The 22,849-nt window shown below is 42.5% G+C and overlaps 1 protein-coding gene across 2 annotated transcripts in view; it reads left to right on the top strand.

Moving 5' to 3' along the window:
• Nucleotides 1-22,849, top strand: part of DOCK2 (dedicator of cytokinesis 2) — a 2,042,522-nt gene that overhangs the window by 188,794 nt on the left and 1,830,879 nt on the right. For both annotated transcript variants that reach the window (XM_078653374.1, XM_078653373.1), the window contains exon 2: nt 8,752-8,835. In XM_078653374.1, the coding sequence (XP_078509500.1) occupies nt 8,752-8,835 (84 nt within the window). The remainder of the gene's footprint in view (nt 1-8,751; nt 8,836-22,849) is intronic.

Raw genomic sequence — 22,849 nt, 5'->3', positions numbered from 1 at the left:
CCGAGCGGGCTTGCGCTCCCTCATTTACCCCTTCGGCCGAGCCCGCACTCCAGGGGCATCCTACATAGCAACATTGTCCATTGCGGACGGGTGGCGCCGCCACTACAACAAAGACACACACATTAGTTACTTCCTTGGCAAGGCCTAAACTTAACCATGCCCAGAGCCCCGGGATGATTAACCACACCCCTACGCTGGACTGTTATACACAAGTCCACTCCGCTTATGCTCACAGGGGTGTACATCACAGCTACATGGCCTAGGTCTACCCCACTGCCTGAGGTGACATGGTCGCGTCGCTATACACAGCACAATGTAATGTGGTAGGTCCCGGGACACTCATGCATACATAATGACCACACGGACACACTTAGATAGTTTGTGGGACTGGCTAAGGGCACGTGCTCCCGCCTCTTTTATTGCCAGGGTCACATGTCCAGTGACGCCTGTGATGGATGGGTGTGGGGTGAGTGTAAGCCACCACTCAAGGGTTGGTTGGTGTTGGCAACAACTACAATAGTGATCAGACAAACAGAAGTTCAAAGTTCAAACAGCAAGGGTCCATGACTTTAGCTGCACAGAGTTAGTGGCCCTGGATGCCCTGCGGCTGGCACAGGCACACCGCCGACGGACGGTGACCTGTGGTGCACTGAGGTAGGGCCACGCAAGTTGAGCGGGTCCTCGTCGTGTAGAAGGTGAATGTTGCAAAGGGTTGCGGGGGACAGTGGAAGGTGTCCTCCAGGGCATGATGCGGAGGGCAGAAGCTGGCAGAAACAGGCAAATGGAGGTGTGGAATGCTACAGCCTCGTTTTTACCACCAAGTCAGTATCACCTACATGATGATGAAGACAACCACCAGGCCATAGACTCAGATGCCACCAAAGTTCAACCAGAGAGTGTCCATGAATGTCGAGGGACAGACTTAGAGGCAACGGAACTGAAAGGGTATGCAGTCTGCGATGAGGCATGTACAATGATACAAACCCTGCCATAAATAAATCAAGACTCGGTTCCAAATGTGTGACCTACTCAACCGCAGTGTAGGCCAGAGGCCGCGGTCAGCAGGGGCCCACAGCTACGTGTCGTTTGCTCGCGATGCACAAAGTTAGTGACACCAGAGCAGTTGTTGGTAGTGTTCGATCACCTCCGTAATGATGATCCCTTTTCCTCCAGACTGAAACGCATCTTCCTCTTACTCCTCTCCTTGCGTACAATGATATGAGCTCTACCATTGAGAAATCAAGACTCCGTTCCAAAGGTGTGACCTACTGAACCGCAGTGTGTGCCGAAGCCAGTAGTCAGTAAGGGACCACAGACACATGTGGTTGGAATGCTATGCACAGAGTTGGTGGCACCACATCGAAGGGAGTACAGTGATATCAAACATCCCATTAACCTATAAACTCGGCCATCAGGATATCAATACTCAGTTCCAAATGTATGACATACTTGACCATACTGTAGGCCGGAGGCAGTGGTTGAGTACTTCAACGAGTAAGGAGTGTGGGGGCCTGTGTCGCGGAGGCCAGAGATGGTCTGAGGAGGCTACCAAGGTCACGGGCCTCGGGCTTGGAGCTTGCACCGGCACGTGGTGGGCCCTCTTTGACATATGCCGGTGTCGGCAGGTGAGCAGTGAGTCCTGGGTGGGCAAGACGGATTCTGGGACCAGCGTCCCAGGGTGCAGCAGGTGCACAAGATCGCAGGCAACACAGCTCACTGCATCGGCCTCGTGGCGGGGAGAGAGGCACCGCCGTGGCAGAAACGTTGGCCATTCTGGAAGAGAACCACGCCCAGAGCTACGTGCTTTTTATTCACACCCCTACGCTGGCCTGGCGTACGCCGGGCCAGCCCACTCCGCTCACGCTTAAAGGGGAGGACGTAACAAGCTACATTTCCGCTATCTTCCCCACTGCCTGAGGTAACATGGTTGCGTCCACTACACTCCAAACACCAGCAGTATATGTCGACATGGACATGTCTGTGGTCTGCATACTGCAGTCTGGCCAACACATCCACGCCACACTGTGTACATTCTTATTCATGGGTCACTTGGCTCCTTCGCACATGCCTGGTTCCCACCTCTCCCCCAATCTGCTATTGTGTGGCCGAGGTGCCATGCCGAAGATGGCTCATGTACATGGCTAGCCCAGGTTACCACAGTAAGTTGTGCTGTCGTGTCTGGTGGGTGGGCCTGTTGTTTGGCATGTTCTATGTGAGTTTGTAACGTGTGCATTCCCAGAGTTGTGAGTTGCATCATTGTGGAGTTGATGTGTGTGGTGTGTTCATTTGTACTTACCAATGAGCAATGCATTTCCGTAGGTGCCATCCTGGAAGCGCTGGTTGATGATGGACTGTCGGAAGATGCAGGAATCATGCACACTGCCTGGGTAGTTGGCGACGACATTGGTGAAGAGTCCCTGGTGGTCCACTTCCACTATTGCCTGCACATTGATGGAATGTGTGTGCTTTCTGTTGTGGTAATTGTGTGCATGTCGGCACGGAGCACAAGGTGGACATGTGTGCGGTCAATTGCCCCCAACCCGTGCGGGAAGCCAGCTATGGCGTTGAAGCCTTGCTTGGTCTCCAGAAGTGAAGGTGCTGGGGTACCAAGCTGATGGTGGCATCCAAGACAGTTGTGAGGAACTTTGATAGGGCTGGCTGTGAGACTCCTCCGACTCTGGCAGTTGTTGGATGGAAGGTCCCAGAGGCCAACAAATGCAGCACAGCCAGGAGCTTTGTCTGCTGAGGGATGTTGATTGTCATCTGTGTTGGTACCATCAGCCTGTGGGAAATGATGTTCAGGATGGCGAGGATGGTTGTCCTTTTGAGCCTGTAGTAGGCAATGACATCCTCTGGTATTAAGTCTGTGAGGCTGGTGCATTTTCTGAAGGTCCGCTGTCTTTGTCTGCGCTGCCTCTGCAGTGGTCCGGGGGAGGAGGTGTCGGGGGATCCGGAGGGGGGCGTTATGGGCCAAGGGGTGGTGGGTGTTGTGGCCCTCTTTGGGCTCCGAGCTACATGATCAGTAGCTCCATGGCATCTGTTGTTTTTCTGGTGAGGCTCTGGGCTGGGCTCCCTTTTATGGTGCTGGTTGTCGATCAACTTTACACCAGGTAAGTGAAGGTGTTAAATACCTGCTGCTAATGCACCTTTTTGACTGTTTTGTGATCTTATTGCCGATCTGGCTGGTCGTAGAGAATGTTGCGAAGTGGTGCTTTCACGGCTTTTTGCCCAGGAATGCCTACTCTGCATCTCATTAGTGTTAGTTGCTGGGGTCATCTGTGGCAATATTTTTTGTGGCTGCTATCACAGGTAAACTGGTGATATCCGCTATTAGCACCAGCTTGTGAATGGAGCGATAAATTTATCGCCCCTTTGGCTGCGATAAAGTGCCGATAACTCGGCGATAAGTCCTTGAGAATATGCCCCTATGTATTTTTACACAATGTGGCAGACAGTATGAACTAAATAATTGCCTACAATGTATGTTTTTTACAGTTGTGGTCTGAAGTCAGAATGCACCTCAAATAAGAAAATGATGTCACAAGTCACTCGCATGAAGTTATTACAAACAACTTATAATGTCAACATGTCTCTTTCTTTTATTGTTTGCAGCAACTTCTATTAGCGCTCCCCTCCCTCCCTACTTATGTCATGAACCTTTCATTTTAGAGGGGTGGGCACTCCTAGTTATATCTCCTTAGCTCTACAGGGTTGGGGCATGTTTCACCCCTTTCATAGAAAAGGAGAGCAGGTAGGTGCTTCTAATTCTTCTCATGCTATGAGTCAGACAACGCTGCCTGAGAAACTCAAACTGCAGGGCTATATTATGCAGGACCCTCACCCCATTCCCCAGAAATGGTATACATACACAGTAGATGATATTTGACAATGATAGAATAAAATGTTATGATGAAACAATGGCAATTATAATAGTGATCTCATTTCATAAAACACAATGATAATTTTAAAAAAACCAAATAATTGTATATTATACATCTCTGCTTCCACTAATAAATCAGGGTAATCCCTACCTTATAGGTAAATATATGCTACAAGCCTCATGGTTATTATATAGGCTGAACTATCATGAATCTCCCTGCTAATTGTATGCTGAGCTATGCAACTATCCCCACACACCTCCGAAAGCTGTCTATCTAGCCCGCAGCCAGCGAATGGCACCCCTTCATGCTCCTCTAGCAATCTTCATGTCTGCCTCCCAAATTCCTTTGTCTTTTTAAACCCTTCTCTCCAGAGATTATCTGTGGAGAGGGGACGGGGGCGTTTCTGTGCAACACCATTGAAGGCAAGCAATTGTAACCAATTCTACTTCCTTTCAAGCTTATTTATGCTTTTTTATATAGCGCGGACTTTACCCGAAGGTGTCAGAGCGCTTCACAAAAGGAACAGTAATGATACATGAGGAGAAGATTAGAAGTGAACAAAGTACAGCAGCAAACATTAAGTTACATGAGGCAAAAGTGACAATTGTGAGCAAACAAAATACAAGAGGTAGCAAACGGTACAATTAAAGGAGGAAAAAGTGACATCTGTGCAGGTTACAAAGGTATACAAAGTACAAGTAGCGGTATAACGCTGCAATACATGGTAGACACTCAAACACAAGAACAATCGTTCCATTTGAGGAAAGATGGCCTTGCAGTGCTAATCACTACACACAGTATCCTCTGTGTATGGAAAATTAATTTCTGTTGCGTTTATGTCATTTTTGTTAGCACAACTAATGCCAGCCTGCAGCTAAAATAATGGCAATCGCACAGACGCTGCTATCTATCACCTTTTAGAATAACAGTTTTCTAGGGCAAACGCCATTTAAATACACACCGGAAATAGTTAGTGCTCCTTATATGACTTACAAACAGGCTTGGCTTGCATGCAGCATGTATGAATTACCAGAAAAACTCTAACCACACACAACACTGCAACCTCACCTATAAAAAAAGGGAGTTCTGTCAAACCTTTGAAGTGCTCCCAGACTCTGGCCTGGCAACACTATCTGTCTCACTATCTTGTTCAAACTGAGCACTGCTCAAGCATGCCTGATGTGAAATATTCATTCCCATGATTCTTTGGAGTGTATCCATCATTAAGGCAACCCTGAGGCACTCAATCCACCAGTTTCAACTTCAGATAGCGCGCAGAACAACCACTGAAAGCACGTCAGGAAAACAAGGGAGTTGCAAAGGTCGAAGCATGACTTGGTCAATGGATAGCTCGTCCTTAATACAAAGGCTCATTTAAAGGTCATGAGTTTGAATCCTTGTAAGAATTATATCATGTTTAAGTTCAATATGCGGAACCATAGTATTTACGGAGGTTTTTTGAAAAATACAATTTTATTGTTTCGGATCGTGGGCACAGCTCTTCTGGTTTCACACAATGTTCTGTTTTCGCAATGCATTCTGGGAGTTGTAGTTTTACAAAATACATCTATAAATCAAAGATTGCAAATAAAAAAAACACAACTAAACAAGCACACTCCTTACCTAGGAGAATGGGTGCTAATTTGAGGAAGCTACAGAAGTTAAAAACACACTTATTAACTCAAGTAATATATCACAATTGTACATTAAAAAGGATTTTTAAAGCCACCTCATAGTTCCTCGGCCCATAAAAGCTCTGAGCCAGCAGTCTCATTTCACTATGTGGTCACAGACCTTAATGACTTGAAATATCCTTATCATGGGTGTTTGGAAATGGCCCTTTTTGCAAGGTTATCCCCAAACATTTTGCTTCGTCCTCCTTTGTTTTTCCTGACCTGTGTTTGTTGGCTATAGGACTCTGGGCACTTTTCCACTGCTGATCAGTGCTAAAGTGCACATGCTCTCAGTGTAAATTGTTATTGCGATTGTTTATCCATGATTGGCGTATTTGTCTTACCAGTAGGTCCCTAGTAAAGTGCACTGAGTGTGCCAGGGATGGTAACTCAAATGCTACTAGTGGGCTTGCAGCACTGATTGTGCCACCTACATAAGTAGCCCTGAAAAGATGTCTCAGGCTTGCCACCGCAGTGCCTGTGCTCAGTTTACCTGCCATGTTGACCTGGCCAGTGCACTCACTTGCCAGGCCTTACCCTTCCCTTTTCTTAGACATAGGACACCCCTATGGTAGGCCTAAGGTACCCCCCTGGGCAGAGTGCAGTGTATGTGAATGGTAGGACATGTACTAGTGTGTGTAACATGTCCTGATAGTCAAATACTGTCACTATTGAAAGGCTATCTTGCCCATAGTCAAGAATGGGGAATGCTGTGTAACATGTTTATCTGCATATCTTCCCATAGGAGTGAGATAAAGAATTGGAGCCTGGTATCCCTGAACTAAGAACTTAATAACACATATTTTTAGTAAAGATGGTTTTTAAATTCTGTGTTTGAAAATAGCACTTTTAGAAAGTGGCTATTTTCCTGTTCAACCTTTCTGTATGCCTCTATCTGTTTGTGGATTGACTGTCTGGTTTGAGAGTGACAGGAGCTGGGGTGACTCCAGCATTCTGGGTGAGTCAGCACTAAGCTGAATAGACCGATCTGCATTTGGAGTGGTAGGAGGAGTAGCACCTGGGCCTGAATAGGGCTGTGCCTGCCTTCCACAATGCTGGCTCTGCCTCCTGAGGTCCGTCTGAAGACCCTGGCCCACATTCACAATGGAATAAGTTGTGCACTTGCAGAGTGCACCCAGAACTGGTTTGGACTGGGTCTAGGACTTTTGGGGTATAAATGTGAGAGCTGAAACCCCTGAACTTTAGATGATCCTGGAATTCAAGAGGAACCTTTGCGCTGGAGAAGAGCTGGAGAAACTGAAGAGAAGGACTGCCCTTGCTTTGTGTTCTGGGGCTAACCTGTAGTTGCTATTCTGCCAAGGGAAGGAGAAGGACTTTGCTGTGTGCTGTGTCCTCTGCTTGAATGAGATCTCCAAGGACTTGAGGAGAGCTGGCCTCATGTTTTGAAGTCCCAGGAACGAAAGGACTTTACCCCCAGCTCCCCCTGAACTCTGCTTTGTGAGTTCTGACCTGCCTATAGTGCTTGATCCAGTTGTGCGACTTCTGGAGGTTGTTGTTGCTGTTAGGGAGCTGGAAGAAGAAGAAGCTTGAAAAGAACTGCAAAACCCGTTGCATTGCTCTTCTTGCGGCATGTTTCACCAGCGCATCTCGACGGCGCAGGAAGATTTCCATTGCATCGCCGTGCCGCTACAAAAATTGTCGCAGCACTTTCGCCGCTGCAAGAGCCGACGCATTGAGGGATTGGGGCTGAAAATGACCGGTGCAGCGCAACCCTGTTGCATCAATCACTGTCGCATCTCGAAGATCTACGCATCGTACCTGTTCGAGTCGCTTTCCCATTGCATCACCTGCAAACCGAAACTGGCACGAAGACTCAACGCATCGCTCACCCTACAGACCGGACTCGACTCCCCCCGTCCACTGTTTGCAGCGTGGCTGTTGCATCACCTCCTCAGTGTCTCAGGAGTGTCGCATCTCTTTGTTTTTCGATGCTGCAGCTGTTTGGCTTGAGTAATTTTGTTGCATCTCCAGGTACATTTGGTGCAAAGCCACACATCCATAGATTTCTATGGTGCAAGTTCTTGAAAGCTGTTTAAAGTCATATTTTTTAAACTGTTTATGTTGGATTTATTTAGTTTTGCTCTTGTGTAGTTTAGATAAAGATACTTTATTATTTTTCTAAACTGTCCATTTGTGGTGTTTTCACTGTGTTACTGTGAGTGTTGGTAAAAATAATTTACACATTGCCTTTGGGATAAGCCTGTCGGCTCGTACCAAGCTACCAAGGGGGTGAGCAGGGGTTATCTAAAGAGTGTATCTCCCTTACCCTGACTAGAAGCAAGGGTCCCTATTTGGTTGAAGGTACCTACCACTGCCAACAAGAGACCCCCATTTCTATCAAGGGACACTTCAGGGTACATTGTCCCTTATTCCATGTTTATGTTGGCGGAGGTAGTAGCTGCAGCAAGCAAGGAGCACTGATTGGAATTAGAATTAGAATGCCTAGGTTTTGTTGAACTTTCTTAAATACATTGTTCATAAAACAATGGGCAATGGTGATGGTCAGTGGGTTTTCACAATTTTCAGGTAGTGTTTACCCCATAATTATGGATATACCATATTTACCATACATTATGCATAATATACAGATTTCAGCAAAATATATTTTCTCTAGCTGTAATAAAATCAATGTTACTGCCAGATTATATACCTGTGTGTATGTGTGTATATATATCATATAGAAACACAATTAAAACAAGCTACAGGTACAATATAAAAGAAAAAATACTGAAATTAGCTTGGTATCATTACCTGAATTAATGTATTAATCTTGCTAGCCAACAATGTGCATGCTCAAATTAAAGTGTTCTGTGCCAGGGCATCCTGGGGTATTCTGCGCGCTTTACAAAACCTACAATCAAATCAAATCTGAGCAAACACTTCCTCGCTCCATAACACTCCGCTCATGACCTCACACACAATCATACTGTCAGAAATGACATCAGAAGAGATACCATCAATACCATCACTGGTGAATTTCATATCACTTCAATACTGACCTAACTATGGAAACACGATCGTTTTTTTGCATGTTTTTCTATTTGCTGATGTGTTGTTTGGTACTGCTATTTAGTTTTATAGATTTCATCACACAACAAAGTTGTTTTATGTACCCTAATAATGTAAGCATTATTTATTTAAATATTAACAGCCAAAAACCTTGTCTCTTTTTACAGCTATATATAATTTTGAGGCTGCTGCATCGCAACAGCTTTCCCTTCAGATTGGTGATGTTGTATACATAACGGAATCATGTGAAGGTAAAATACTCAACTAACTCACTTATTTGTTATTTATTTTTTATAATTCTTATGTATACTCTTTATTGTCAAGCCTTCTGATTTTAAGCATTTTTTACTTTCATATTTACATAATTCCGATGTATATGTGTAGTGGTCTAACATTTGTTAGGAATTCTCTGTGGAGTTTCAAGTGAGCTTTTGTTTCAACAGTTGGGTCACTTTGGAATAATGACAATATTGTAGAATCACTGCAGGCTGTCACCTGTGAGACAAGAGAACAACATAATTGGTAATTAGCTCCGTGTGAAGAGGACAAAATAAAGAATCGATACATCAATAGATCATCGAGTAAAGGACAGAGTATTGAAACACACCAGGGCAAACAAATCAAACATTGAACTGAGAAACCTGTTCAATGACCGAGAAGTTTATTTTACATTACTAAACGTTAAACAAATGTAGAAGAGATCAAAATATAATGTTATAACATGATTTTTTTTAATGTAGGTGGGTGACAGAAGCAAACACTCAGAGGTAGAATTCTGAAAATGACGTACAAGAGAAAGATTGCTTGCCGAAGCATTGCACTACAAAGGGAAAGAAATGAATGAGACAGAACCAGAAACAGCTAAACCATGGATGTCCTCCCTTTAGGTTTATGGGAAAGAATGGTTTGAAGCGTCCCTACCAACTGCAGGAATCCCAAAGAAGAACAAGCATTGGAAATGCAATAGGTCTCGCAATAACGCGAGTCTGAACTATTAGCATTGTAAATGATAATGCCCTTTATTTTTGCGTTCTGGTTTTTGGAACATAAATAAAAGGCTTTGTCATTTACAAGGCCTTTAGCTTAAATTTGCGTTAAAACGAGACCTATTGCATTGCAATGGTGGTGGTGCTGCTGAGTTTTCTCTGAATCTGCACTCTGAATCTGCACTCTGAATCTGCACCCACAATCTGCACCCTGGATCTGCACCCTGAATCTGCACCCACAATCTGCACCCTGAATCTGCACCCTGAATCTGCACCCTGAATCTGCACCCTGAATCTGCACCCTGAATCTGCACTCACAATCTGCACCCACAATCTGCACCCACAATCTGCACCCACAATCTGCACCCACAATCTGCACCCTGAATCTGCACCCTGAATCTGCACCCTGAATCTGCACCCTGAATCTGCACTCTGAATCTGCACTCTGAATCTGCACCCACAATCTGCACCCTGAATCTGCACTCTGAATCTGCACTCTGAATCTGCACCCACAATCTGCACCCACAATCTGCACCCACAATCTGCACCCACAATCTGCACTCTGAATCTGCACCCACAATCTGCACCCACAATCTGCACCCACAATCTGCACCCACAATCTGCACCCTGAATCTGCACCCTGAATCTGCACCCTGAATCTGCACCCTGAATCTGCACCCACAATCTGCACCCACAATCTGCACCCACAATCTGCACTCTGAATCTGCACCCACTATCTGCACTCACAATCTGCACTCACAATCTGCACCCACAATCTGCACCCACAATCTGCACCCACAATCTGCACCCACAATGTGTGAGTGGTGTTGCGTGTGTGAGTGGCATTGCGTGTGTGAGTGGCGTTGCGTGGCTGAGTGGCGTTGCGTGGCTGAGTGGCGTTGCGTGGCTGAGTGGCGTTGCGTGGCTGAGTGGCGTTGTGTGGGTGAGTGGCGTTGCGTGTGTGAGTGGTGTTGCGTGTGTGAGTGGCATTGCGTGTGTGAGTGGCGTTGCGTGTGTGAGTGGCGTTGCGTGGCTGAGTGGCATTGCATGGCTGAGTGGCGTTGCATGGCTGAGTGGCGTTGCGTGGCTGAGTGGCGTTGCGTGGCTGAGTGGCGTGGCTGAGTGGCGTTGCGTGGCTGAGTGGCGTTGCGTGGCTGAGTGGCGTTGCGTGGCTGGCGTTGCGTGGCTGAGTGGCGTTGCGTGGCTGAGTGGCGTTGCGTGTCTGAGTGGCGTTGCGTGGCTGAGTGGCGTTGCGTGGCTGAGTGGCGGCGTTGCGTGTGTGAGTGGCGTTGCGTGTGTGAGTGGCGTTGCGTGTGTGAGAGCCGTTGCATGTGTGAGTGGCGTTGCGTGGCTCAGTGGCGTTGCGTGTGTGAGTGGTGTTGCGTGTGTGAGTGGCGTTGCGTGTGTGAGTGGCGTTGCGTGTGTGTGGCGTTGCGTGTGTGAGTGGCGTTGCGTGTGTGAGTGGCGTTGCGTGTGTGAGTGGCGTTGCGTGGCTGAGTGGCGTTGCGTGTGTGAGTGGCGTTGCGTGTGTGAGTGGCGTTGCATGTGTGAGTGGCGTTGCGTGTGTGAGTGGCGTTGCGTGTGTGAGTGGCGTTGCGTGGGTGAGTGGCGTTGCGTGGGTGAGTGGCGTTGCGTGTGTGAGTGGCGTTGCGTGTGTGAGTGGCGTTGCGTGTGTGAGTGGCGTTGCGTGGGTGAGTTGTGTTGTGTGTGTGAGTGGCGTTGCTTTGGTGAGTGGCGTTGCGTGGATGAGTGGCGTTGCGTGGATGAGTGGCGTTGCGTGGATGAGTGGGGTTGCATGGATGAGTGGGGTTGCGTGGATGAGTTGCGTTGCGTGTGTGAGTGGTGTTGCTTGGGTGAGTGGCGTTGCGTGGGTGAGTGTGGTGTTGCGTGGATGATAGTGGGCTTGCGTGGGTGTGAGTGGCGTTGCGTGTCTGTAAGTGTTGCTGTGTGGGTGAAAGTGGCTCAGAGCCTTTGATGTGGCCTGGCGCAGGAGAAATGCTGCTGCTGCTAATTAAATACAAGAGTGGCCGGGAAGCGGCCGGGAAACACAAGTACGGCCGGCCACATAATTAGGGGAGGAGAAGCCGCACAGCACACGCTGGGAGAAGCCCTTTGATGTGCTGTGTGGCCGCGATGCGCGCTCTGTGCTGGGGGAGGAGGGAGGGCCATTAGCCTGAACTCGCTGCAAGATCAAACGAAGGGTGGGAGGGACATTGAGGAACAGATGGCCATGAAAGTGTATGGGCCAAAAGCGCGTCCCTGTACGTGCACTCGAAGAAAACGCCACGAAAAAAAGCGGTGGTTTGACAATCAGTTCGAGCACTTGAATTCTCGCCATTTCCCATTCCTTCGGAATGGTAAAGGACGAGACCTAAAAAGGTAAATTGTAGAATGAAAAGGGAGCCATCACCTGGTACTTTGCAAGAAATGATCCTCATTAGCTAATTACTAGATAAGATAAGAAAAAACACCCACTGAAATAAAAAGATTACTACATGCAAATCTACCTCGTGAGATCCCTTCTACCAACCAAGAGATGCTATACAAATGCAGACTATTGCTGTAAAGTTCACAGGCACATTTTAACCACCAGAGCTAATAATATGTAGTGAGAGAAAACTCCTTATAAATGAGACTATCAGAGTTGAACAAGTGGGCTTGTGAAGTTCGAATAAATAGCTAAATAAAGAGCCAGATTCATGTTGTGATTCGTTATCCAAGAAATATAATTACATCTAGATTACTGTGTTGTGGGCCACTGTCAGACTATTGGCATACAAATTTGTAAAATAGCAGACATTTAAGCATGAGACTTTGTCTATATCTGGATACTCCTCTTCTGTGCAATGTCAATGAGCTATATTTATATATGCCTGCACAGTGGCGTAAAGAGACTTGAGGTTGCCACCAGAAAAGTGCATGGAGGGTCCCCCTCCCCAGACCCAGTCAGGAGCTTTCAGGCTATGGCCCTGCCGCCTGTGCACGGTGGAGCTCGGAGTCTAATGCTACGCCACTGTGCCTACACGTCAAGATGTGTATTTAGAATATGGAAAATGGATTAGTACGTAACTGGGGTGTCATATAGATATGCTTAGCCTATATGCTGTGTTAAGTTAGCACGCGCTTATTAGGAGTTAAAACACAATTTTTACCTTTCTGCTGCTTCTGCACACAACACATAACTGTTATTGTAGCTTTGAGCCTAGTAGAGTGTTTCGATTCACACACGAATAATATATTGTTACTCTGATATCGGCTTTGCTTAGTGAGCCGTGTCTGTACAGTGAGTGCTGAAGCCTTCAAGGATATCTCGACACAGTTGTTGTGAGGTCTGATCTTCGCACCTTCCTAGACATAACATACATGCAGCTGCGGCCAAATTCAGGCGCGTTTTATATGGCTTTGCACAGAGCATACAAACACACTTGATGGTGCTTCGCATGAAGAGAGCTGGTGGAATTTGATGTGATCCCTTACCACTAAGATCTGAGGTATGGGCCCGCCCTGCTAAAACCCAAAGAGACCTTCTTATATATAATATAATATGCTAGGTAGGGAGGGTGAGAATTAGGTGTTGTTTAACCCTATTTATTTTAGCATTTTAATATGCTTTCACCTTTTGTATTCTATGGACTAGTAACTATGCTGATTACTTTGTTTCTTATAATATGTTTGCTTGTATTAGCTAAGATACTGCGTTTGAGAACACTGCATTAGTAAATAAACATTTCAAATGTGCACACGTCCTCTTTTACTCCTTGTTCTGGATTGAACTGATTGTATAACGAAAGAGTGTTCATGTGTTCCACGTTACCTGAGGTATTCTAAGTCCATGTTCTGGTTTGTCTAAGCATTGGGAGTTTGTAATGACCAATGAGACACTGTAGCTAGTCTGGTAGGGGATTTTGGGTACTACGTGAGTTTTGGCACACCCTAACTCACTGAGGTTCCAAGTCTCTATGCACAGTTCTGTAGGAGAACGGAATCCCTGCGACAAGGGCACATTGTGATTGTGCATAATTAGTGGTATAACTAAAAATGGATAAACATGAGGTTGTTGGCAGAATACTGCACAAAGAACAAACAGCATAACCACTTAATGCTAGAGCATATTATAACATTAAAAGTGGTTCCAGTAGTGCAAATGGCCCAATTTTCAACTAGAGGCAAGAGCTACACCATACAAGATGAAACAAACAGCCAAGTAATAGAACATTGATGACTTTGGAACAATATAAAATATAGGTTCAGACAACATTACATCAATGAATGTGTTGGTCCCTTGTGTAAACAGACGATCAAGGTTACCCTAATTCTCCTATCAGGTTTGATCCAGAGAGGGATTTTCCTAATATAGTTGCCCCCATGTCTTATGTACCCCTCAGAAGAATTATTTAGCTCCTCTGGACATCTAGATGTGGCACTGAGACCATTACAAGGAAAGATATTTAATGCATGTGTTGACTCTCTAAGTAATAATTTAGGAGGGTTGTTAGGACCAAACAGGTCCATCTAAGTCTCTCATTGACTTAGTTCAAGGATATAAATAAAACTGCACATGACAAAATTCTACAATTATTAACCATGTGGGTTTATTCAAAATATAGCTAAATTACAGAGAATACATACATATTTAGTATAGCGGGTACATTAACAGGTCTCAGACAGAGCAAAACAATTTTGTAGCAAAAGGTCTGACTTATCACCAAATACCACCATCTATTATTGTGTTTCAGGAGAAGAAGGCACACACATTTCATGACATCATGAGGAAGGGTTTGAATAGAAAAGATCCAATTATTACAACCAATCTATTAGTTTGCACAAGCTGTACATAATTAATTAGGGATATCATCTCATGCTTATGAAATGCAGGAATACAATGGTTTGTTCAACTACCAGCAGAACTCGGTTAAGAGTTTGACAGTCTCCCCCCTTCCCACTGGAGAGCAGAACAGATTAGACATTTTTTATTCAGAGACTGTGGCTGAGGCTGTATTTTCATTGAATTTGAGAAAGAGAGATACCCACATGCATTTGGTAAGCTTGTGCACCCAAAATATATGAACACTTTTCTAGAGCATTTCATGAATTATTGGCAGTGCAGCCTAGTGTGACCTAGTTATGCTAACTGAAGCATGCATAGATGAATCATTATTTTTTAGCAATTAAAGCTAGCTAATGCATGCATTCCATTTCTAAAGGCACCTTTGACAGTCAATGACTGTCATCTTCTCCTCAAGTTAATGATCTGAACCCAAAGGATAGACACTTTGTGATATTTGTATATTCTCGAGTTGAAAATGAATGAAGAATGAATGTATAATTTTAACCACTTGGATGCTAAGGGGTGTGCGAGTAGGTCCATTAACTTTCCATTGAAATCAATGGAAACTCCATGACGAGTTACCCTTGTCATTAGCACTGAAGGGGTTAAATCTAGTGTGCAGTTGTAAATGTACAGTAGTACATCAAAGTGACATGAGAAAACATATTTTACTGTCTCAAAAATATGCTAATTGAATCATGCCTATCTTATTGATTATTTTCTGGAAAATTAAAATAAGCTAACAATTTCCCCTCTAATAATAACTATGGTAATTATCACCCAACTCCACTACAACATTTCTTGCATTATTCTTGGTTTTGTCAAATCCTTCTTCAAGGCCTTCAGGTCAACATACTTTTTGGCTTTCATCTCTCTGAGTGCGATTTCGCCTTTATGCAGCTGTCTCTTTGACTTCTTTTTCTTGCCTCTGCAATTACAACTTAACCCTCAAATGCATATTGCTTTTGAAAGCTTGAATGTTAGGGCGAAAATTATTATAATTAGAACTATTACTATTAGTACAATGATTATTTTTATTAGTATACATTTTTCAATATCCTCAATCCATGAACACATTTTCTCCCTAATTCCAGGTTCTCTCACTAGCTGACTCTCTCTCACAATAATAGGTATGTTATCAATATATTTGTTAATGCTTTCAATGTTGTCTGAGACATAAGTGTCACACTGACTCCCTACTATATGAAAGACACCTCTTTCTTTCATCAAAAGTATCTATAAAGTAAGGTAATTGTGGATGACCATAGATCTTATCACAAGCATAACTTCATTAAACTACGTTAAAGCACCTGCTGTGTTACTTGCCAAACGCTCCACTAAAGTAGACAATTTTCTAATCTTTGCTTCATTTAAAGCTATTCCTATAAGAGGAATCAAAACACCACTCAAATCTATCTCTTCTTACCTTGAACCATCTTATTTCACTGTTCGATGATGCACTTCGCTCACTTCACTCAAACTGCTCACATAGTAGACTCTAAGAACCACAAAAGCTAAATAACAAAAAGCTGTAAAACCTTGTGGAAGTGTGATATAAGAAATATTATTGCAAATGTATTAAATGTCTTTAAACATAGTGTTAATACTCCCTAGAATATAAGACCTATCTAATGCAAAATTATAAGCACATGCACTTTTCCAAACTACGTTCGGCCCATCACAGCGTCCCATTCACATCAAATACACACTCCTTTCTTGCCCGGTCCAAATTCTTAGACTAGGGTATATTTGTGACCTGTCAATCTCCATCTCTTCTTTTGATTCAAACCTCTTTTTCCTGAACCTTTTGGCAACTTTTTAGTCAATCTTGTCTTGTTTTAATCTCTTATAAAAGTCCTGCTCAATTTCAGTCAATATGCATACACAGTGCATGTTAAAACTTTCAATGTTAATATGGTGAAGCTTAAAAACAGTAATAAAAAGTTCAGATTTCTCAAGACATCTAATATTTGATAAACGATAAAGGGACATAACTCTCTTCTAAATACTTTTTGGTGCATCAGTAAAGTGTAATTCACTGAACAGGACAATGGATAAGATAATGTCAATTGAATATCAGTCACACTTCCTGAAGCAGAAGTAGGCAAATGAGTAAAAGCATAACAATCAGACAAATTCATTATGTCCTTCTAAGTTTTTATCTATGAACACATTTTCTCACAACTCATCACTATGGCAATCTTTATGATCTAACCTATGATATTTAGTATCCGTATCATAACTGGACATTGAACTATTATTTTGGATAGAAATAAATATAGCACAAAGCTAAAGAAGCATCAGCACATCAATTGATGTGGTCAAACTAGAAATCATAAAAATAGTTGGAAAAAACTAAGAAGCCTTTTTTTCTTGCAGGCATCTTCTCAAGTTCTTGTTTTTGTCATAAACTCAATTTTCAAAGCAAAAATATTAAAAGTAATCCCAGTAATCCAAAATAATCAAAGGTAGTCTATAATTAATCCAAATCATTCAAAAGCAAAAATTCTGAGAGAACCCACAGCCTTTCCAAATTCAGAGCAGTAGTTTAATTCTTCATCAGGAAACTTATTGATTATTTCCTATTTCATGGGAGCTCTTCAAGCAAAAATCTAAATGATTTCAAATCAACGTCTTTTTCTTCTGGCACATAGTTTGTCAGAAAGACCCAGTCAGGAGCTGTCTATTTCTTGTTTGGCACTTTTACTCTTGTAAATCTTTGTTAAGATCCAACCATGGGTTTTTATAAAAACAACTTCTTTATTGTGAGCATCACAGTACAAACAGGAGTGCACACAAACAAGTCCTCTGGAAAACTGCCTTCCAAAAGGATTCTAGAACCTCCCTCTGGAGACAACATAACAAGAACAGCACTTAAAAGTAGACACTATTACACACAAGTCCTTTGCATATGCAACACATCTCTCCCCTTAAAACCGCAAGCATAAAACTAAAGAAACTAAGCTTAGTCCTCAAACCTTGCTGGTGGATAACTGGTCCTACAACTCTTTCTTACCCTTGATGCCACAGATTCATCCGCAATGCCTGTAGTGTCAAATGACAGATCAACACTTATTCCCAACACCACATTACCCTCAATGCCTTTCTGGTTATTCCTCCCAACAGGAACATTCTCACTCCAGTCACCCAACTTTAGCCTGACTTTCCCAATCTAGTCACACTGCAACTTCCTTCCTACGAACCCTTACATTTGTGCACTTGAGCTCCCTTCTCACTTTCCACACCCTACCATCTTGAGTGACCAGGCTATACTTATTAACCTTCACAACCTTCAACGCTTGACCAAACTTGAAAGAATTGATCCAGCGGTCCACCAACAATAGACATTCCACTATCATATGCTCACCTGGGCCCATAAAACTCGCAAGGGGTTAAAACCGCTGATGTCAGTTTAAGTGTTTATCAAACTTTCACAAAACTGTTTAGGATTAGTTTATTCAATAACTCTGTTCAATTTCAACTAACCCTTTGTAGATCAACAAGTTCTTTCCTCTGGTCGATGAACCATTAGTTGGATCTAGTTGATGGCGATAATTAACTAACTTTTCTATACTTTAAGTAAGTCACCACAGACTCAAGAAGTTTTCAAATCTTTATCTAAATTTTAGATGCATGTGAACAGTCTCAATACAGTGCAGTCACCATCATTCATAGGGGAGAAAATGTATGTCAATTAATAAACACAATACATTTATCTCTGACTCATGCAATAACTGATATCGGAAAAGGAGAGGAGAGAGAGAAAAGATCAAAACATTAGCAAATAACAGAAAATTATATATACCAAGGATGGTGTGGAAGACCAACCCCCTGTCCAAAGGGCTGGTGGGGGTTCCCTGGGATAGATTCAGGAGACAAAGACTTCAGGACAGGAAGCAGGTCAGGATAGTTACCCTCTCTAAGATACCAACGGTTGCGCCACACTCTTCTCTGACACTCTCTTCCTCCTCGAGATTCTTCCACGATCTTCACATATAACCCAATTAGGATGGGATAGAAATCTCAGTTTCTGGTTCTGCGATCAGTTCTTCATCAGCATCTCATAGCATCAACATCTCTCCCAGCATTCAGCAAGTCTCCAGCAGCATTTCTCTTCAGCTCTGCACCCTCTGATCTCTGCTCTCAGCATTCTCTGTTCTCCCTAACTAGCTGAAAAACTATCTCAATTATACCTCTCATTCTGCATGTTCCACCCATTAATCTTTCAATATCGTACAATACGAACACTGATTGGTCTGGCAAAGGAGGGTCTTCCTCACACCATGCTTACATGTCACTAAATTCAGTAAAACCGTTGTTTGTAAACCCAACCTCTTATTCATACATTTTATTCTCGTACACTACATGTTTCAATATTGCAACATTAATAACATTAAAATGAATAGAACATTTCACTGTTGAACTCTGTACCATCCGTTCCCAGGCTGTAGCATTCGATCTTGGCTCCCTTTCAACTGCTGTCATTGACCTTCAAGGCTTTACTCAGTGGGCATGCGCGGACTTCTCGTCTTTCAGCTCATTCAGTAATGCAAGAAAGGCCCAAATACGAACTAACTATAAAAGTCAAAAGACAGATGTTAATTTCTCAAAATAAGTGCTTGCACTGTATACCACCCACCTCTACACTATCCCAATTTATTTATTTGACTTATCCCAGCGTTAGAATTAGTAAAATAGCTTTTTCTTATTTCAAGTAAGCAGATTCCATGCATGCAAGTCTTCAAGCCGCCATCTTAATAGCTTTTGCTCATGCGCCCTCCAAGCCTTACCTCATTGTACTACGTAGATGTAGTTGACACATGCTCCAAACAGAATTTCCTATTTAAAGCGGTATTAGTCCTTCTTCAATGTTATTCGCGTTAGTACATCCATATGCAAGCTTCACTAACCCAAAAATGTTTGAGTGAATGCGTATTTGTTTCCACAATGCATTATTAATAACTTGTTAGTGAGTTATACAAGCAGATTTCTCTGAGCAAGTCTCATTTCTCCGAAACATTGCTCCATTAATACCCTCTCTGATGGCATTGTGCGCCATCTTAAAATCACCCATCCCAACCAGAAGCCAACAACATCCATTCTCAATTTTTCTTTCTCTTTCCCTTTCATATTTTCATTCTTCACTTCTTTGCCTTCTAATTCTTTTATTCTTTCATATAATTTCCCTTACATCTCTTCTAGTTGTATTTCTTCATATTCTCTCTTTCTTTTCTTTCCTTTCCCATCATGTATTCTCAATTTTCCCTCACCCTCGCAACACTTGAATGTGATCATTATCATTAACACTATTTTCACTATTACAACTACTGGTATTATTATTTGTCCTGGGAAACTCTTTCCAGAGTACGAAAACCAATTCCCTATTGCAGTAATACTCTTTGTTAGTCTTTCTCATTGACCATCAACCTCCAGTTGGGTCAAGTCTTCATGAATTCTTGTAATATTCTTAATATACCCTTTGATTTTCTTGCTTTTATCAGGTATGTAAGTGCAACAACATTCCACAGACTCCTCCTTCTTTTGCCAATAAAATATCAAGAGCAAGACGATTTTGTAAAACCATAGATCTCATTGCAACCATTTCTGTGTTAATCATCAAGAATCCTCCAGCAGTATCAGTCGAAAGATGATCAACTACTGTTGTCAATTTCTGAATTTTATGTGAATTCAGAATGACTCCAATGAAGGTATCAGTACACAAAATATATCACCCACTATTTCAGAAAAACTAGCCCTCTTAATTTGTGTTAGTTCGTTAGATATTCCATTGATTCTGTCCACATAGTAAATTTTTGGAAATACTATTCCAAAGTAACAACTACCATTCCACTTGGCAGGTAATCTATAATACGCATTATTTCAGCATACATAATAAATGCCTGGAAATACAGGATCAGTCCCCCTTTTAGTCCCCATCCTCCTATGATTAGGAAGTTGTGTTCACATTCAGTGGAACCAATGAAAACATCATTATACTCTGTCCTTAACCTATGGAGACACAATTTCCCCTTCTTCACGAAGTCTAGGGACATCGCAGCATGAGCCTCGCTCTTTACATGAATTTCCTCTTTCTTAACCCATGAAGGTACATGGGTTTTCTGTTCATCAGCTTTCTTTGTTTAATCCTGTCTCCTTTCTTCAACTAAATTAAGAAACTCCTTTTCTTCTTCACGTAATTTACATGTTAGATTATTCTTGCGTGCCTGTACTATATCTATTGGGCTCATTGTTAAAAAGAATTCACCCATGAACTGTGCATCCTTACTACTAAGTACTGGATTCATATTCTTTCAAACAGGTAATTCTAGAAATACTTCATCTATATTAAAATAGAAATACTGCAACTTTCCGATTACATAAAATAAACTCGATAATACACTAGATGACACACCATATGTTAAAGGAATATGGTGGTAAGTTATCCCTTCTGATGCTGATGTGGGTAATTTCATACAGACGTAACAATCACTAATCTCCATTGTATCTATATACTGAAACAACACCTTAGTAAACACATGAATCATTATTAGGTCCATTATGAAGATACATAACTTCATCTACTCATTCTAATCTTGTTTTAGTACTTTCTGTATTGCTATCTATTCTCTCATTGTGACTGTATTATTTATATTATTAGCTACCTTTAATAAAGGTACCACCACTGTTAAAAATAACCATGTCATGTCAGTATGACTAATAAGATCTATATATATAAAAACCAAAGTATGTCCGTTTATCCTTTATGCATTACTACACCGTTCATCCGATCGGCATGAAACTTTGGGAAGTTGTTGAGTACACTCCCGCGAAGGTTTCTGGCAAAAAAAAAGAAAAAAAGACAAATGTGTTAAATATCGCCCCCCGGCCACCCAGGGCCCTCATAATGTTTCCAATACTGAACGTTTACAGTTTACGGTGTGACTCGCTTTTACAATGACCATCAACAAAGCACAAGGACAATCGCTACAAGTGTGTGGACTAGATTTGGAGAATCTGTGATTCTCACATGGACAACTGTGTGTGGCCAGCTCACGCGTCGGAAAACCTTCTGATTTATTCGTGTATGCAACGTTTACAGTTTCCGGTGCAACTCGCTTTTACAATGACCATCAACAAAGCACAAGGACAATCACTGAAAGTGTGTGGACTAGATTTGGAGAATCTGTGCTTCTCACATGGACAACTGTATGTGGCCAACTCATGCTTCGGAAAACATTCTGATTTATTCGTCTACGCACCAGACGGAAAAACAAAACATATTGTGTATCCACAAGCACTCGAATAAAAAAACAGAATTAAAACAACACTTTGAAATGTTTTCCATATTAAAATGAATAAGTTTCAGTAAAAATTACACAATGTAAATTGAATGTTATCATAACAAGTTTCCTTAAATTTCCTTTCTTCTGAGATCGCAGCAACGCGCGACGTGTAAGCTAGTACTACATAAACAAGGTCAAACATTTTCATTCACAACCTCGTTTCGGTTGTTCAGTGAAAATAGCTTCTGCCATTTTCAATTAAAGGAAATATCCTTTCCTCTTTTCTTAATCAATTTAAAAGAAGAATGTGAACTTTACCTTAGGGTGGCTTTAATTCACTTCCATCAACCTGACTGACAGAGGCTCTCTCTGATTCTTCACGTCCATCTAAATTTTTAAATTCTTTGAGTATGATTTGGTCCACTCAGGAGCCTTATGTTTTTGTTCAAAATTCTCAGTCTTGGGCTTCTTCGTGTGTACTTTGCAAATGACTTCTTCGGGTCTGTTTGACTAGAAAACCTCATTTACTTGCTCTGGGTTCTTCCTTGTGTTTCTTAAATAATATTTTAGTCTTTTAACTCCACCTGGCCAATTATCACCTTTTCTAACTCTTTAGAACTGAACTGCACTTTCATTCCTCTCTGCCTTTCTCTAAGGTTCTTTTACTTTCATTTTTTCGAGGCACAATTTGCTCTAGTTTTCCCTCACTTTCTCTTTATTTTCTGTATTTTGTTCTTCTTCTACTGGCTCTTGTACTTGTTCCTCTACTTCTAACTGGTTCTGTTCAGGTATTTCTGTAGTTTGTTCTTGTTCTACCTGAACCTTTTCTTCTACCCCTATCTGATCCTGTTCAGGTCTTATTTCAATTAGTTCTCCTTCCACCTGAACTTGTTCTTCTTCTCCTTTCTGTCCCTGCTCAGGATTCTCAATAGCTTTGTTTATTTCTTCCTGAGTATGTTCTTTTCCCGTCTTTTCCTTTCTACTTTCCTGTCTCTCTACATTATTTCTTCTTCTTGTTTTGATAACAACTTCAGGTATTTCAATCACTGGTTTCCAGTCTTCTTGACTTGTACTGGGTTGCTCTTCATCTATTTGTCCGTCGGAATCTATTTCTCAAGATTCTTCAGCTTCACCACCTTCAGCTTCTGATGTTTCATCTTGTTCAGTC

Source organism: Lissotriton helveticus, chromosome 7, assembly GCF_964261635.1.
Source record: "Lissotriton helveticus chromosome 7, aLisHel1.1, whole genome shotgun sequence".
NCBI lineage: Eukaryota > Metazoa > Chordata > Amphibia > Caudata > Salamandridae > Lissotriton > Lissotriton helveticus.
The sequence above is the reverse complement of the archived record's forward strand: the minus strand, read 5'-3'. Positions and strand labels throughout refer to the sequence as shown.